The 18498-nt window shown below is 44.8% G+C and overlaps 1 protein-coding gene across 1 annotated transcript; it reads left to right on the top strand.

Annotated features, from left to right (window-relative positions):
• The first annotated feature begins 2046 nt into the window (after positions 1-2046).
• BFSP1 (beaded filament structural protein 1) lies at positions 2047-18498 on the top strand. Its single transcript, XM_014966346.1, has 8 exons — positions 2047-2649; positions 6707-6767; positions 10125-10220; positions 11075-11167; positions 11883-11990; positions 13962-14182; positions 15545-15630; positions 17145-18498. The coding sequence occupies exons 1-8, from the start codon at positions 2279-2281 to the stop codon at positions 18089-18091; spliced, it is 1983 nt and encodes a 660-aa protein (XP_014821832.1). The 5' UTR covers positions 2047-2278; the 3' UTR covers positions 18092-18498.

Below are 18498 nucleotides of genomic sequence, written 5' to 3'. Positions count from 1 at the left end.
ACTCACCTTGGTGGTCCATTAGATGAGCTGAATAATTCAGCGGCTAACAGGAGCAGATTGATTTTTCTCTGGTGTTTTTGATGCTCTCTGTTTGAAAAGAAGAATCACAGCTGCTGTCTAGGCCAAAGTGTTTTTCCTTTCAGGCTGTCTCATTCTGGTTTGCTGCATTTTGAGTGTTCACAAGCTGCCTGGAGGCCAGGGTGTCTCTTTAAGCCACATAACTAGAAGTAGAGCCTCCATCACAAAAAGTCACTACGGCAAGGCATGAATTGTGCTTTGTCCCAGTAAAGCAGTGTCTGTAGCGAGTCAGCAGAGGAAGCAGCCCAAGGGGAGATCTGAGTCAGGAATCCCACCTTAGAGAAACGCATGTAATAGCAAAACATGCTATAGCACATAGAAATACGTGCTATAGCAGCCCCAGATTTTCCTAGCAGAAAGCATATGATGAATTTTAATAATAAAAATTGGCACTGCAAGGGCTTCCCTACAGACTCCTCTGTTTAGGGACATGGTGGGTCACTAAGACACCTCTACAGAAATATTCATTTTATTACCGAAGGAGTTATGGTCAGCATGGAGTCAGGGCTGCTTCCAGCCCCAGAGGGAGGGATGGGATAGTACTCACATTGGCTATTATTGTACAGAAAGGCTATCTAAAGCCTAAAAAACTCTTGCAGTGAAAATACATTGCCCCCAATCCAGCAGAATCTACTTTCTGATCTCTTCTGGAAGACTAACTTTGTAAAAAGCTCAGCTACATTGTTTGGCTGGCCAGGCTTGTCCAGCCAAAGAGCTGCAAATGCCGACGTGTTTGTGCAGCACGGAAAGCAGGGGTTTCACATCCACTGCTGTATAAAGATTCCAAACATTTCTAAAAAAATCTACCCTTGTTTTGCTATTTATGTGGTTGAGAGGCTGCGTGTGGAGCTGTGCAATGCATGTGCAAAGCCTGTTTTAATTTTCTCAAATATCATTTGATCTTTCCCCATTGCACTTTTAAATCTGAAGCAGAATAGGAAAGATGCAGAAAACTTCTAATGAACTTTTTTTTTATTTTGATTCAGATTAGATCACGTGGAACCCAAACTTTAGAGTTGCCTGAGAACACAGCTTCTTTCTTCCCCCCAGCCCTTGCCCTCAGTGAGGCTACTCCCCGTTAAAGTTCCAGTATGTGATTTAAATATTCATATAAGATGTGTCCATTAAAAAAATGAAGGAATGACTTTTACATAAATGAATTATTAACAGAGATCTCAACATTGAACTGTCTTGGCGTTGGGCTTTTCAGCTGGGCAAGTAGATGTGCTTCTGGAAGAGCAAGTCCAGGAAACAGGATTTTGCAAAGGGAAAGACTGGAAAAAAAGTACTGGAGGAAATACATCAATCACTTCCAGAGAAATTGAAGTCTCTCAGGGAATGGCAGCTCATGAGACTCCATTATGGTGGGAGCAAAGGGAAGGAAGGAAGGATGGTGGCTCCCCATGCAATAATATGGTGTGTCCACCCAGTCATGAGAGGACATGGCACTGGGCTATCCCCAAGGAAACTGGACTCCCACCAGGGCCCTGTTAAGGATGGGCTTTTAGTACCACTGCTCCTTTGATGCCTCTCATGCCATGTAGAAATAACATGCAGAAAAGGCTGACGTGAAGTGACAACCAAGTGGCCAGATCTTGTACTTGGAGCAGGAGTCACATTGACTTTTATATACAATCCCATCGTCCTAAATGATCGCAAAGCTGTCAAATAACAAAAATCAGGTGCTGCTATCCACTCACATCAGAACCCTGGCTCAGCAGAAGGCACACATCCCTGGGGACAGCACCATGGGACAAAGCTCTCCCCACAGTACAGCCACGAAAGGCTTTGAGCTCAGCCTCTGAAACTGCAAAGCACCCCTTTTGTTGTCTGTGCATAATGCTTTAATCCGCTGGGTAAAAGCTGGATGTTGCTGTCTTTTATTGTGGCCGTAAACAATTGCAGCACTCAAAAAGAAAAGCCCCTCGTCCCCCCCCCCCATGCCCGCTGCTTCTCTGAACTGCTGACGCCCAGGCAGGCAGCCCCAAGGCGGGGCCATTGGGATTTATTTAGTTCACTGCTGCAGATGATGCCTTTAGTGCCACAAACAGCCCTGGAGAAAAGTCCTAATCATCCTGGGGGGGGGTGATTATGTTCAGTTCTGCCTCCCAAAACACCCCAGACGTAATTCAGATCCAAACTGGAGAGACAGGCAGGCACGCAAGAGGGGACCCCGGCACCGCACAGCCCCCCTGAAGCCATGTACAGGAGCAGCTTCCTCCGTGAGGTGCGCAAGGAGAAGTACGAGCGGTCGGATGCCTACGATGAGCTGCGAGGATCCCCCGAATTCGACAGCTTGGCCCAAGCCCGGGGCCTTGAGAACCTCCAAGAGCTCAACGAGCGCTTCGCCAGCTACATCAACCGGGCGCGTGTGCTGGAGCAGCGCAACACCATCCTGCGCAAGCAGCTGGAGACCTTCCAGCGCATGGATGAGCTGGTGGGCTTGGACGAAGCCTTCGCCGGGCAGATCGAGTTCAACCGACAGCGAATGAGGGAGCTGGCATCTGACCGAGCCAAGCTGGAGAGGGAGGAGAAGGACGCCCAGCGCATGCTTGATGAGTACCGCAACAAGTAAGGAGCAGAGGAAGATGGGTGGTTTCCATACTTAATCTTTGTAGTAAGGATGGGTTTGGTGTCACTGGCTGCTTCTCGTGCACGGGTGATGCCCCTCCATGTATATCATGCTTGTAGATATGGCATATAAGCCCTTGGTGAATAGCAAAGTGGCAGGATTTAGGGAGCTCTAGCTCTGCATTTTGCAGTCTCACTGCTACTGGATGGGCAATTGCCCTCTCCCTTCCATGATGGCAGGTTCTCACCATGGCACGTCAGTTGCTGTTGCTCATTAGCTTTAGGAGGATTGTGTTCTGAGCTGCAAAGAGGGAATAACGCAATTAAAGACCAAATTGCTCAAATCAAGTCTTTGTGTCTGAGCAAAAGACAGCATTAGGGAAGATGCTGAAACCCAGATTTTAGGGCTTTTGACTGAACAGAATTAATTAACTCCAGAAATTAAAAGTCTTTCTAATCGATCGTTTCATTTAAAATTAATTCGCTGCTAATCTTGCGGGTTTTGCATGCAATATGATTCCCTGGAAGTTGCTAGACACAGCAATTGGCACTGTGTTCTCCAGGCTGCTCCTTGTGGCAATGCTCAGAGGAGCTGACACCCTTTGGGACCACAGTGCAGACCTGCTGGCTGTGAGAGGTACCAAAAACAAGTAGGAAATGATGATGGCTGGGATTTGTGGAGCAGCAGGGACTTTGTAGCCAGGGACCTTTGGCAAAGCCATCTTCAAGCTCTGTCCACAGGGATTCTGTCTGTGCTGTTGCTGCTTCTCTGGTGCTAGGGAGAGTTTGATCCTGCCGCAGCTGTGGGTGAGGAGGTCCTGCCTGCCCTCCACCCCCTCCTCAGACTGCTGAAATCTTGCCCCATGGTTGTCAGCCATTCAATAGCAGCTTCTTGATAACGCAGGTAGCAATCTTTTCATAAATCAGCAGAGAGAGCCCTCAAAGGGCTCATCCTGGCTTTCAGGCTATAAAATACAAGCATTATTGGCCTGTCCATCATCCTTGCAGGACCAGCTTTTTGCAGTTTATGCTCTCTTTGACACCCAAATTACTGCTGCCCTGATTGAGAAAAGGCTAGTGAAGTGCCTCAGGGAAACTGAAAAGGAGAAAATTAGTAGAAAAGTTTAGCCTGGGCTTGTGGCAAGCCAAGAGGTTTCATGTATTGCTAGAAGAGTTCGGTAGGGTTCAACAGAGAGGCAGCATTTCTCTTCATATTAGAGGCACAGGCTTGACACCCAATTGAGTCTCTGGCCCTTGAGCATCGCTAAGATATATTGTGACTGTTTTCTCCTTGGAGGGGATCCAGCCCTTGTGCTGCAGCAGAGACAGGGCCTGAATAAAAAGGGCCTTGTCCTTGCCCCATCTTTTAAGAGCAAGCCCAGCCTGTCTATAAGCTGGGGATGGGAAAAGGGATTTACGGCGCTGCTGGTGCCGTGCTTCCCAGGTGGGGAAACAAGCCTAATGGTGGGCTTTGAGGGACCTCTCACTGAAGGGGGGCTCAAGGGGCTTAACTAATACCTGTAAATCTGGAAGTGCCCCAATGGAGAGCTGCTCACCTAAGAGAGGTGAGGTAATGGCAACCTTTAAAGCTCTCGTCTGCCTTTGTTTGAGCCTGGCAGCCCTCTCCACATCATTTCTTTTACCCTACGCAAAAAACAATATCTGGGTTTTTTTTTCTAAAAAGTCCAAAAAGGTTTGTTGCACCCCTAAAGCTATTTCAGTAGGTAAGAAGGTGTGGCGTTTTTATATAAAAAAAACAAAGCAAATGAACCTCATGGCTCTTAAGGTCCAGGAAAGGCTGACCAGCAGCCATCTGAGAAAAGCTTGACCTTTTTTCAATATATCCAGCTAATTACTTGAACATTCAAATCAGTTTTGAAGCGTAGCAAGGCTGCAATTTGTCAGGCATTGCACTTACGTAGGTACATTTCAGCAGGCACAGAGGCATCACGAGGTCTCTGAAGCATTTCTAAGAGGTCCTTAGCCCTTTTGCACTGAGCTTCTGAAGTACATTGAACGTCACTTAAAAGCAGTCCTCCTTCCAAGGATAATCACACAAGACCATTTCTCTCAAGGCTGCCGGGTGGTTTTATGGCTGTGTGACACAGCAGGTATTTGGGTTATTTGAGAATGAAGGAAAATGTAGTTGAATGAATATTTCGGTCATTGAAAGAATTTTTGAATGAGGACACAGCAACTTGGCAGGTTTGAGCAAGTCTGAATGACATCAGGGCTGAGATTTAGACCCTGACTCTATTGAATGGTTGTATGTTACTAAGAATGTAAGCCCAAGCTTTTATTGTATTTGATTTTCACAAGCTGCCACAATCTACTCATTCTTGCCCAGGTGTCAGAAAGTATCTAAGTTAATGAAGTGTTTATTATCAACTGCACACAAAAAAAAATTACAAGATGGGAAGAAAAATTGATTGGAGGTGAGCTACTTAATAAACAACAGAAACAAAGGCAGCCTCACTGCTGAAGCTGAATATTCTTAGTTGTATCTTGTGAACCCTGTGATATTACAATTTTGCAAGAAGACAGTTTTAGTTTTGTCAGAAAATAGCACTTGAGTTGAGGAGGCTCAGCAATTTATAGGAGTGATAAAGACATAAAACCTTATTGTTCTCACTTGTTTTTTTACTGTTCATGGTAAAAATTGAAACCAGACCAGTGAGCAACCCTGCTAATAGTGTGAGATTTCAAAGGAAGGGAAAGTTGGGAAACCAGAGCACCAAGTTGAGTCCATTTCTTTGTTTTGCCAAGTTTTTTGTTGTCCTGGTCAGTTCACGAGTGACTCCGTCAGCTGACAAGTTCCCCGTTGACTGGAGCAAGTCCCTATCTGGGCTGAATCAATGATTTCAAAAGACAGACAAGGATTTATGTTCAATTCTGAATTTCAGACAGGGTTCATGCTTGTGTTGATGTCCGTTGCTTGTACTGCAAATGAAGGACATTCACCACCATGATTTGGTTTGTCACCCACCATGAGGGTTTCTTGTAGAAAGTAAGATAAGGAGAGCTTTGTATCTATTGTTTTAGGGAAAGCAAAGGGATAAACAGGAATGGACTGTATTTATGTACTTAGGCACTGGCAGCAGATGCAGTTTGATGGTGCCACTTGTTCAGTACTGATTGCAAGTCTCATTGCCTTGTACTATAAGATGCTCCTGGTTGGTTGGTTTTTTTAATGGGGTCTCAAAACCCTCTCTCCTATTAAACATTTTATATATAGTTTATTTAGGGAAAGGAATAAACAACAACAATCAACAATTTGGAAGTTTTGTACTCTGCAACTAAAAGGATTTTCTAGAAGAAAATCCTTTCTAACATACAAATACAGAACCCTAATTCTTAAAGAATATGTGCTGTTTCCTCAAATCAAAGAGAAACACAATATGCATCCAGTGTTCACTCACTACAGGAACATGCACATTATGCGCTGGTGGACATTTTATAAATGCGTAAGAATAGTTGGCTAAATGCAGTTCTTAGTAAGACTCACGGTTTTGGACAAACTAAAATATGAACTGCTATTAAAGAGGACACAAAGCTTGATCCATCAAAGCATCCTGATACAACATTATTCATATACAGTGAAATTTCAACCTTTTTGTTTAATATCTGTCATAAAAATGCTTATTGAACAACAACAGGTAGAACAGAAAACCAAGTACAAGGTAATTAAATGCTAACGTGCCAATTTAGCAAATACTCACATAGTAAACATCAGTGAATGGCTGTCACTGTAGTTCAGTGCCAATCAAATGTACTTTTGTTGTAAATAACCTATTCTTGGGCTTTCTCTGAAAAAGTGATAACAAATGTGTAGCATTCCATTGTTTTCTGCTACGTAAGTTGAGGACGGGAAGTTGTCAATTCTGGAAGTACTCTCAGCATCTGGGACCAAAAAAAAATATTAATGCTAATGCATAAATAAATCTTTTGGGCCCTTCAAGATTTGTATTCTGCTTTATCTGTGCGTGATAGTGCAGATGACAATGCAGTTTGCAGAAGGATGAACCATTGAACTTCATCTTCTTTGTTCTATTTGCAGGTATAGAAATGAACGTGAGTATCAGCAGAAGCTAAAAGAAACCCTTGAACGCCTTAACAAGGTAAGCCTGGAAAAATGGAAAAGGAAAGGCCTTTAGCATTTTTTTCCTTTGGTTTCATTTACTACAGCAAGCTGCTTTGAAGAAGCAGCGGGAAGATAAAATGTCAGAGCAAGACATTTCTTGTCATTATGCACTGATGAAAAGTTCTCCTTCCCCTCGTGGCTGAGTCTTGATGTGTGCATACGCACTGTCTAGCACCTTGCTCTGTACAGTCCTGATTATTCTGGTCATGTCATCTGCGGCCCACAGCCTCAGCTGTGCTCAGGACTTCATTAATTTTTCAGTAAAACCAAAGACTCGGAGGATCTACTGCCTACCACTCCTTCTAGAGCATCAGCAAATGTCTCCTGCATTCATTTCGGGGCCTGGAGCTGAAATATGGGCTGCTTCTTCCACATCCAACATGAACTTTGCAAATTAATCCTTGCTGAAGATCAGGCACATGTTTAGGTGCCTTTAATAAATCTTTTTAAATCTTTTAACGCTCTTTTAACTCTGAAGACAATTTCTCTCTGAGTGAATTAGAGTCTACATACAGAGGTAGGAAAAGTCCATTTATTAGTCATACCGTTCAGCCAGTTCACATATCTAAGAGCATGGAATGTGACTGGAGAAAATGTGTTTGTTGCTAAATATGTTCTTCCCACTTTTTTGTTCTTTAATACAGCCACTCCATTAAAGTATATTTAATATTGATATCATGGCAGGAGAAAATGCTGATTTCATGGAGTCTGGTGGATCTCAAAGCTCCTCAGCCCCTTGCAGGGTATGGTCAGGCCTTCCCAGGACAAACCCCCAGCTTCCCATTAGGCTTCCAAACCAAAGAGAAGCCACAAAGGCCACTGATTTGTTCCTTTCACAGTGAAACCTGAGGATTGTTGCTTTCCTGAGCTGCAATTCCCTGAACTAATACCATGGTAAGAGAAATAACAACAACAACAACAATAATAATAATATGGCTCAGAGAAAAGATAAAAGTTTACTAACATATTTAGGAAGTTTCCAAACCAGATCTGTGAAACTGAGAAAGCCTGATTCATCCTCTATTGCTACCAGCTTTTGTCTTAGTGAAGAAAGTTGTATTGTATCTTTGCCCAGTTGTATTTTTCAGTTTATCCTTTATTTTCTTTGTGGCAAAACAATTACAGGTAGCTTAAATAGACTTTAAAAAAATAAAAAGTCTCTGCTACCAATGGCAGGAGCTGTTCTGTTTGAACACTGTCGTATCAATGACATGCATGTTTGATTTAAAAAAAAAAAAAAAAAAAAAAGATGTTCTGGCATTTCTATCTCCAAGGAGCTCAAAATATCCTGTATCAGTGGTATTTTCCAGTGTTTCCAGGCTGGTCACTCTGTAAGCGCTTAAAAAATATTTGTTGAGGCAAATATTTTGTAAGGGGTGGCTGGAGCTGGTGGGTCCGTCTTCACCTTTCCTCTCAGCCAACCTGTGGCTAAAGGAAAGAGGATTGATCACTGGCACAGCTGACAAGGTCTTGAGCAAGGTCTTCAGCCAACACAGCTGATTTTCTGTACAGTGCCCAAGACGTAGCCTGAAACCTGCATGTGCAGATGCAAACTCATGCCTTATCCAACAGATGGAGAATCACTCTGGAAAATCAGCAAACAGTAGTTCTGGGGAGATCTAGGGGATCACGGGAAATGAAAATGCCACTTCAGCACGTGGATTAATGATCTGGAACCAGCACCTAAAGCAGAATGTTTTTCTGGAAGATGAGTGAATAGCAAATACTGCAAAGTTCAGAAGAAAATGTGTAGGCACTGCACTGTTCTGGTATACAGCATCATCTCTGAAGCGGGGAATAAAAGCAAAAGTATTTCTCCCCTTTGAAGGAACATTTGGAGAGCCGAATGCTGCTTTTGCTTATTACATGCAGAAATATTTGCTTATCGGTATTATCTAGGGGCCCCAGGGGCTTTTTTTGGCTCCCCCCCAAAACCTCTCAACAGGGCCATTGTCCTGCTGATCTTCCTCTCAATAGGAAGGCATTCCCGATGGCTGGCTCCGAATGTGCTGGTTTGGCCCCATCTGAATCAGCCTCTGCCTCACAAAGCATGGAGCTGGCTGGAGAGGTCTCTGCCTGGGAGGCTCAGCAACATAATGGGACAGCAAACATCTACACATTTTTGGGAGAGCGCGTGCTGTGCACGTGCAGAACGAAAAAATCCCCTTCTACCAGTCACACGCTGCACCCAGAGAGTTCAGTCTTTTGTTTGCAACCCCTGAGCCGCTCACTGGGACATATTTGCAGCTGGTGATGGCCTGTCAGTAATTTTAAAGGGACACCTTTAAATTCATTCTTCTTTTCACACCTTGAGTTAAATGCAGAAGTCAAGACTTTCTTGAGGCAACTTGCAAACTGGTGGAAGAACTTACAAGTTTTGTAGAGTTGCAAGGAAGATTAAGTTGGCAGCTTTCAAGATACTTTCTCAAAAGGGATATTTAATGGTTAATGATAAACCTAACCAAGGAGGCATGCATTAAGTAGAAGAATAAAGCTGTTCACACTTATATATTTGGAAAATATATTGTCAGGTTCCATAGAAATGATTCTGTATTCAGGGGCTTGTATTAAATAACACAAATAGGAAATACGTAAGTTCGACCTCTGAACAGAAATGGAGATTTAACTGGATTTAACTACCAGTGCCACTCATACTGTGTACTTTGAGATCATGTGCTAGTCATACTCCTTGTCCTCTGAATTAATTGGACACTATGAACTTTTTTCCTTACAAATCCCAATGTATTGGAAACTTCTGCAGCAGGGTAATTTCTTCTCTGGACTTGCTCATCTGTCATTTTTATTTCCAGCAGTGCCTCCAAATTGACAAACATCTGTGATATTTGAGAACACACCCAAAGGAGTGAAAGTAATTTAGACTATCCTGGGCTTTTTTTAATAAGGGCTTCTTTACTCGAGATAGTAAAAAGGCATCAGGATACTTCAGGTCCTGTCATAAACACTAGAGAAATCAGTGCCTTAGTCTGTTGAGATTCTGCACCATCTGTTTAAGATTCATGCACCTTTGCAAGTTTTTAGCGTCAGACTGCTTTTTTCATAGCATCTACGGCTTGGCTCCCAGCATTCATAAAGCATATGGTAAACATATTTTGACACAGTGCCAGTGCCAAACTGTATAATAAATGAAATTTGTGCAGAAAAGCAGGGTGTACAATGGGAAAAGCCAAAGAACGAGGTGCCTGGTTGTTTGTTGGTTTTATAACACTCTTGTTTCTCCCGGTAGGCTCCCCCGCGGGCTGCTTGCCTTATGGCTGCTGTGCTTTTGGCAACCCACCCACACCTACTGACCGTGCCCCCTCTCTCTGCATTGCAGGAAGCTGACGAAGCTCTGCTCTGCAACCTGGAGCTGCAGATCGAGTCCCAGTTCCTGCAGGATGACATTAGTGCCACAAAGGACAGATACAAGAAGGTAACTGACTGAATTTGTTGTTTTCTTCGGTTCTTCCTCCTAGAGATGTGTATCAAGCCTTGCCCTCTCCATGGTCGGTTCCAGTGGCAAGTTAAAGCAAGTCCCATTTGTGTTTTGGTGGGTAAATACAGCACGATGTATTTTCAGTGGGCACAGCAGCTCCGTGCAGAGGTTAAGCCCAGCAGCTGGCTGGCTGCAGGCATCCAAATTGGCTCCCTCGGGGTCCGATGTCTACAGCTGTAGCAACATCTTGAATCTGTTGCCCCATTATCATGATTCAACACGATGTGCTGGTCAAGCTGTCTTCTATTTCATGCTGAGAAGCTATTGCTTTCATGAGAGGGGGATACCCAGTTTTCTGGGACAGAGCATTCCAGTTAAGCAGCAGACATAAGCCTGCGGCTGTACGATGAAGCTGCAGCTGACTTTAACATGTGCGGCCCCCTTCTCCTTCCTGGGAGAGCTGTGAGGCTTGGGATCAGGTAACTCTCCCATCTTTGCTGCTTTTGAAAGAAGAGGCTCACTTTTTTGGACCACGTGCAAAGCTATTTGTAGTTCTTATTTTGACACTCTCCCATGAAATCGGAAATCACAAAATCTTTAATCGAGACTATAAACTCTGTTATCCCTTAGCCAGATGCCTGTGATGTCCCCTCAGCATAATGAAACTGTTAGCACACATACACTCAAAATCAGGTCTAAAACCACATTCCAAAGCCAAATCTGAACACAAACTGGACTTTTATATGCTGAAAGAAGTAAATACCTAGGAATAAGTCCAAGAAGTGGAGCACATTGAAGCGAGCACCTTGCTATGGCATTTTTTGATTGAAATGTTTTTTGCTTCACCACAGAACCTTATGGAAATCCAGACCTACGTCAGTGTTTTGCAACAGATCATCCAGACAACCCCTCGTGTGTCCCCTATAACCACTGGCATATGTGAGGTAAGTGTTGCTGTCGGCAAATACACGCTGCTCTAAGAAAGAAAGAGACAATGTTCGCTTCTAAAGCATCCCCAGATCCTTTAAGTTCCACTCCAAGGTTAGATGAAAACTGCAATAAGTGTGAGTAAGTACTGAATACTGAATACAAGAGAAAAAACAAACTGTAGCTTTGGAAAACTGAATTGATCAGGAGAAGAGGGATTGTGTTAATTATGTGCACTCCAGCATATGTATTTGCCCAAAAAATGGTTAGTTCAAAGGTAGTTGAAGTAGTTGTGCTTCCTATCTGAGGAGGAGCTGGCAGGATACGTTAAGTATTTACAGAGAGAGTAAATCTTGTCCTGAAGGGGCAAGTTGTGGTGAAAATTTGTAAAGCAAATAAATTGCTAGAGACTAGATTAAAACTTGGTGATTCCCATCAATATGAATGGCTGTGCCAAGAACATTTATTAATTGGAAGAGGAAGATATTACAGCTATATCTACAGGGCCTAATTTCAACATGAGCTGCACTTCTGTCAGTCCTGCATCTGACATCTTTTATTCTAAAAGCCATGCCACAGGGGTTTCCTGGAGGTTCAATACCCATCTCTTTATTTGTCTTCTGTCATTTTCTATTTGTCTTTACAGCTTATTTCCAGTAGTAGAATTTCTTTTGGCTCCTTTTAAGACTGAAACATACTTTGCTATAGAAAACCTTGTTTTCTTCCAACCAGGAAAAACTGGTAGCGGAGAGGAGGATCCCTGTTCTGCAGAGCCAGCTGGAGGAATACAAGAGCATCCTCTGCCAGCTACAGGCACAGAAATACAAGCTGCAGACAGAGGTACTGCCATAACTAGCCATAAACACAACTATAATGCTCCTGAACTCTGCTCTTTTTATGACCACATGGTTTTTAACAGGGTCTTGTGAACTCAGTTGACTTGGAGACTTGGAGGTGTTTTTTTTCGTTTTAGTTTCCACCTTTCTCTTCAGCTGTTTCATTCCCTTTCTCTTGGTGGCCTGAATGATCAGGTTTAGATGGCCAGGGAAGGCTGTAGGTGTTGTAGCCAAGACGAAGCTTGTGCTTGCCTATCAGAGTAGCTGGTGGGAGAAGGTTTCTGATTTGCAACTAATTCCTGCAGGGTAGTCAGCAGGAGGTTCTGGATGGAAAAGTTACACAGGGCTGTTCCTGCTTTCTTTCTTTCTTCCTGAGCTCAGGCTGGAAATTGGCTCCATGGAAAATGATGGGGCACCTTCGGGGCTTTGCCTAGTCCTTTCCATTGCCACAGGCAATGCTGAGCTTGCTGGGAGAAGGACTGGACAGAGTTGGTAATTGAAATTGAAATAGGTGTTGAGCTACATTTGGCATCCTGTGTTCATCCCTGTCACAAAACACTAAGTCACCACCTCTCCTGTGCTTAGACATGACCAGCACCAAAACCAGCACCAAAACTTCCTGAATGTAACATCCCTCCCTGAGGGTGCTTGGGGACAGTACTACTCCCCGGGCTTTTCCTCAGTCTCTTTCTCATGTCTGATGCTCTGGTGGAAACGACACATATTCTCTGGGAAGGGCAAGAATCAATGTAGTGATAACTGAGATAATGAATCAACATAGGAAAAAGGGGAGAAAATCAGCCTTCTGCTGGCAGGTGGAGTGAGACACCCTTTGGGAACTAGCTGTGCTGCTTTCAAAATCAAATCTTCACGTCCCTTTTCAAAAGAGTTTATTAATCTCTTCGTTCTCGTGCCTTGAGATTAAAAGAATGAAGTAACTTCATGAGTGGTGGTTGATGACGTGGTTGCTTGTGATGCTGAAGGAGGTGGTGACTGAGGTGTCCTGGAGCTCCTTTGCTTTCCTGTTTCTGGACCTGATAACCCTGTTGCTGAGAGGTTATTGACCCCACTTCATGAGCACTGAACACTAAAGGGGTCTGTAAAACCTGTCGGTCCCCTCGTACACTGCAGTATAGCCAGAATAATACCAAGGGACTTGGGTCCTAAATTTAGGCTCTTAAAAGGTTTTGAAAATCTTGCCTGTAACATATAGAAATAAATCAATTATTAAAGAATCCATTAGTCAGTTATTGCACCATTAGCTCTTTGTGAGTGCATCTCTTTAAAAGCTGTTTGGAAAGGGAAAAAGTAATCCCAAGTGATAAAGGAAATGGAGTAAACAGCCAAAAGTAGAAGAAAGTGAGAGTGGAATTACACTGCCAAATATCCCACCTGTAACTCCTGCCCCTTGTTTTTGCAAGGGACTCATCGCCACCTCCTGGTTGATGTGCTCTCCAATGGCTGCCTTTGAGGGCTTACTTCACAGCAGTTATTTTCATCACTAAAGTGAGAAAAGCTGAGGAACTGAATTCAGAAGGGAAGCCTTTTATTTTAAAAAAGACCCTTCCTTAACCTTCAGTGTGTGGTCCACAGTCCACAGTGAAGGACGAACAGGTTTTGCCTGGGCACATCTTTCCAATTAAGCACTTTTGTTCTCCTCTTAAGACACTGCCTGTCCATAGTGAGCTGCAGGTCACACAGTGGGACATCAGCCCGGCTTGCGTGCACGGGGAAGGAGCCACCCCACAGATGTTCCCCTGGTTCATCTCAATCCTGACATGGATCCTCAGGATAGATAAGGGGGCTGGATGGGAGCGGGGGGAAGCTATTGGTTTTGAATAACTAAACAAATGCAGTGAAGCAGTACAGCCTCACCCATCATAGCAAACCATGTCTTGCCTTTAATTACCCTTGAACTATGGGGATGCTGAATGCTTCAGACCTGCTTCTTTCACCCACCGATTTTGTTTACCAGACAACCGTGCTGGAGCAAGCCATTAAAAACACCCAGGAGAGTTACGACGATGAAATTCAGCTTTACAATGAGCAGATTGAAAACCTGAGGAAGGGGATAGAGGAGGCCGAGAGGACCTTGGAGAAGTACACAACCGACTGCCGCCAGCTGGTGATCTACCAGCAGTCCCTGGAGAACGAGCTGGAGCGGTACAAGCGCATCATCGAGAACGAGGACAGTCGGTAAGGATTGGATTTCTGGACTCTCCCAAAGGGGCCAGCGATCTCTTTTCTCTTGTTTGAAAAATGTATGTTGAAGGGCATTTGATCCACCCGGAGCTATGGCTGTTTCACACCTTTCACTGATAGATATCCAGGGACAGAAATCTCAATAGGTGCAAAATCTGGTCAAGCCTCTGCCAAGAAAAAGGGCTGAGTTTCTCCTTTCTATACAGTCTCTTTTCCATATACTGTCCTGTGTCAGTGCACAGGGGTCAGGAGCACAGGAGAGCAAACAGAACACCCTCTCCACTGCTGGGGTAGCAAAGCTTGCTGGGGCTCTACAGCACGTTGGTCTCACAGGGCTCAAACAGGGCAAATGTCCTGTAAAGCAAAGCTCTCTTTGCAGCAACCACATTCTTCAGGCTAGAGGGAAAAAAAAAAGGGTAGAATAGAAGAAATTCACAGGGATTTGAGTTGTGTTTGAAGCTACGGAGGAGCGGTGGCTCCCTCTAATGTCACATCAGCCTCACAGGAGAAGAGGAGCTGGGCTTTCACAGCCGTGCAGATGGAGCAGGGCCAGACCCCTGAGTGCCCAGACTCTGGGTGGTCCAGAAGATGCAGGGGAAGGACACTCACTAATAGTCAATCTCACATGTGGGAAACAGGTATTTCATCAGTTTTCAGCGTTTCATTTTGGACACCGCGTTGTGCTTAGGAGTATCTGATCAGGGTAATTCTCAGCACCAAAAATCAGCATGTGCATCTCTTGCCTGTCTACCCAGGGTGTATGTCCTCCCTACAGCCCAAAATAGTCTCTCAAAATCTGTCAGAGCAGACTGGAAAGGCCACAGATATAGTGACTGGTTTGCATATAGGCCAGCCTCTTAGTTGTTTTGGTTTTTTTTTTTAACCCTTAATACCACTTAGTACCACCTCAAATATTTTCCAAGGAAGATTGCTCAGTTTTCTTCTTGCCCTTCTGAAGTCAGGCATACTCAGGTACCAAATTTCATAGTTCCCTGGCCAGCATTTACAGCTCTTGCTGACTTCTTGTAGGCATGGATTGACTGCCCATCCAAAATTGTCCCATCCTTTCAAAGTGCTGGGCCAAATTACTGACCTGTTGCTGTGGGTTTTTACCACCACTTTGCCTAATGGGGTATCCCACATCTGCTGCTGGTGGAAACCAGCTTAAATCCTGCAAAGGTGCTGTGGCTGTGTTGATCTTCCCTGGACAAGAAACAGGCTCCCGTCATTCTCTTTGACTCCTCACCACAGAGAAATACATTTCTTTAACCTCCATGCTTCATTTTGCACAATTTCAACTTGCTCTTGATGGAAATGAGGGGGAGAGGTCTGACCAATGCGCATCTTCTCCGGCAGGTTAAACTCTGCTATAGCAGGAACACCAGTCACACTCTTCACTCAGATCTATAGACCTGTCCAGCCTCAAGCTTCGAGGGGAAGAGGTAAACCTGTGACATGTCTTCCTGTGTCTGTCAAGAGCAGCAGCATTGTATTTTAAGCTGTTTTTCCATTTGTTTTCCTTGTGAACACCAGCCGCGACAGCCTGACTCCAGGCTTCCCAAGTAAATGCAGCGATTTCAGTTGATCTCAGCTGGCTTTGGGACAAGCTGCCAAAGGGCAAACCCACAAGCAAATTACTTTCTTTGCTTATTTTTACTATTTATACCTAATCCAATCAATCAATAGAGCAAAGACAGAAGGCACCTGAAACTATGGGAAGAGCTGGGGGTTTTGTGCTGACTTATTTTTGAGTCGTTTGCCAAGAGTGTCAGGGCACATTGAATGCTGCAGGCAGGGGGAGGACACTTTTTTGGGGCTGTTTACATGCTATTGCCCAGCTTCCTCTGAGTGGTGTTTCCTTTGTGTCGTATGATTGTTTGTTAGAATTAGGCTGCTCATAAACCTGGTGACAAGGAAATGGCCGGGACTAAACTAGTGAGGCTTCTTTTAGTAAAGAGGGGAGCTGGTTTATAGAAAGGTGCTGTAGGTACTAACATCTGCAGTGATTGACTGTAGCTTAAATCCAAGGCTCGCTGGGGTTTTACTAAGAACAAACTGCCCTGAGAACAGAGAGAAACTTTCAAATGAGGGGTTTTTTGGAGTGCGGCTGTAATTTTTCTAACAACTGCTCTCTGCACCGTAGCAGTTTTATATGAAATGGGTCCATAATGCCTGAGGCCAAATCCTCAGCCGCTGTAAATAACTACTCTCCTGGAAAGTCTTGTCTTATACCCACTGAGATTTGGCATTTTACGTGCATGACTGTACCTATGACAGGGGACAAAACAGGTGCCTGTGGGGAAGCATATTAATACCTGTCTGTCCCTTTGGGACACAAAGCTGAGCCCGTCTTCGGAAGCGCTGGAAGAACCGGTGATGACACTGACCTTTCCCACCAGGCCTGGGCCGCTCATCCAGCAGGAAGCTTTTACATGGGGCTTTTGGGTGATTTATTTTTTTCCTCCCTAAACCCTAAGGGGAGTTGTAAAAGCCAGACGAGCTATTTCCACTTAGTCCCTACTGCTTCTATCTGTGGGCACCTGGCTGCAGGCTCTGCCTTGGGAGAGGAGGTTTCTGGTGGAGTTAACGGGGCCGAACCCTGCCGCCGTGCCGGGGAGGAGGATGCTGAGCCCCAGGGCAGCAGCAGCCAAGTGCTCCTGCTGAGCATTACCATGGGCCAGATTGAGAGGTGAACACTTTGTGCTGCTGCCTCTCTTACACGCACAGTGGTCCCCATCCTCAGGACAGGCAGTGGCAACCCCAGATGTGAAAATGGCTACTTGGCCAAGGGGGCTCGCTCAAAAGAAGAGGCTGGTTCGTGTGCTGAGGGGAGCTGTGCTCACACGGGCTGCTGCATTCAGCAGCAGGGAGGGGGAGAGGCAGCTCTAGCATTTGCAGCAGCTGTGTTCAGCACTCCGTGGTGTTTGCTTGGTTTCGATATTTTTTTTTTCCCTAGATATCACCCAGGCCGTGCAAGACATTGCCAGTGTAAAGCCCAGACAAAAAGCTCTGACCAAGAAAATTGCCAGGAAAAGGGAGCTGATATCTAAAGACATAACTGATGGCATCTCGCCTGAAAGAATGTACGAAAGAACTCTGGAAGGTTTTGACCAAGATCAGCTGGAGTTTCGGCACGAGGGCTCAGTCACATGTGAACCTGACCAGGAAGGATCAGAATATGATGACAAAGAAATGGGCCCGGAGGACGTACCTGACGGAGCCCAGATAAGTAAAGCCTTCGATAAATTGTGTAACATTGTGAGGGAGAAAATAAGAGTCTACAAGAGACCGGAGCCTAAACCTGAGGCCCACCCCAAGGGGCGTTACGTGCTGGTGACAGGGGAGGAAGGCTATGAAGAACCTTGCGTCATGGCCCCCTCCGTCCCGCCGGCAGGAGGGATCACAGTTTCCACTGGCAATGGGAAGGTGATGAACGGTGGTGAAGTGGAGCCCATACCGGAGCTGCCAGAGCCCGCTGAACCATCAGAAAAAGAGAAAGAGGGTATCTGTGAAAAGAGGGAAGAGTTTGAACTCCAAGAAAAACAGAAAGAGGAAGAGAAAGAATACATGTTTGAATGGGGCAAAAAAACAAGAGGAAAAATCGAGCAAATCACAAAATACCCAGACATCTCTGAGCCTGAGAGAGCTCCTTCACCTGGTCTGATAAGCCCAGCTGAGCCAGGAGTCATTCGAGAGACGGAATATGACCGAGAAGATAAGCAGGCCTTTTTGTTCAGAGAAGTGGGCTTGCCTGGCTCCATGAGCTACGAGAAGGTGGAGGTGGTGGAGTCTATCGAGAAGTTTTCAGATGACAGAATTCAGACGTATGAAGAGACAGCAATGATTGTGGAGACGATGATAGAGAAGACAAGCAAGAAGAAACCAGGTGACAAAGGCTCTTAAGTGACACACACACACCCCCCCCTCTCGATAGTCAACTTGTCTGGCATAGTTATTAAATGGCTGTGTTTTTTCCTGACCGAATGATACAGTAGTGAGATTTTTTGCTGTTTGGTATGGAACAGATTGATCCCGCGGTGGCAGTTCTGTCTGAGGTAGGCTCACTTTTGGTGCCATGGCCATTAGAGCACTCCAGGGCAACAAGTAACAGGCACATCCGATGCAAATTTTCATGATTAGGAAAAGTTGGAAGTAATTATTAGAGAGCTGCCTGACTTTCCACAGTATCTGGGGCAAATCTGCGTATTCTTTGCTGCTCCTATAGCTGCCGTGTGATTCCCCATCTCTCGGACAGCTGCAAATGTTAACTTGTGACATCTGGTTCATTCAATAAAAGCTTTGCCTTCTAC

The sequence above is a fragment of the Calidris pugnax genome, unplaced genomic scaffold (assembly GCF_001431845.1).
Source record: "Calidris pugnax isolate Ruff unplaced genomic scaffold, ASM143184v1 scaffold31, whole genome shotgun sequence".
NCBI classification, from domain to species: domain Eukaryota; kingdom Metazoa; phylum Chordata; class Aves; order Charadriiformes; family Scolopacidae; genus Calidris; species Calidris pugnax.
The sequence above is the reverse complement of the archived record's forward strand: the minus strand, read 5'-3'. Positions and strand labels throughout refer to the sequence as shown.

What these genes read in the sequence shown, in the direction of transcription:
- BFSP1 (XM_014966346.1), top strand. Translation starts at nt 2,279, where the DNA reads ATGTACAGGAGCAGCTTCCTCCGTGAGGTGCGCAAGGAGAAGTACGAG. An exon ending in CTTGATGAGTACCGCAACAA is followed by an intron (nt 2,650 to 6,706) that starts GTAAGGAGCAGA and finishes TTCTATTTGCAG; the next exon opens with GTATAGAAATGAACGTGAGT. An exon ending in CAAAGGACAGATACAAGAAG is followed by an intron (nt 10,221 to 11,074) that starts GTAACTGACTGA and finishes GCTTCACCACAG; the next exon opens with AACCTTATGGAAATCCAGAC.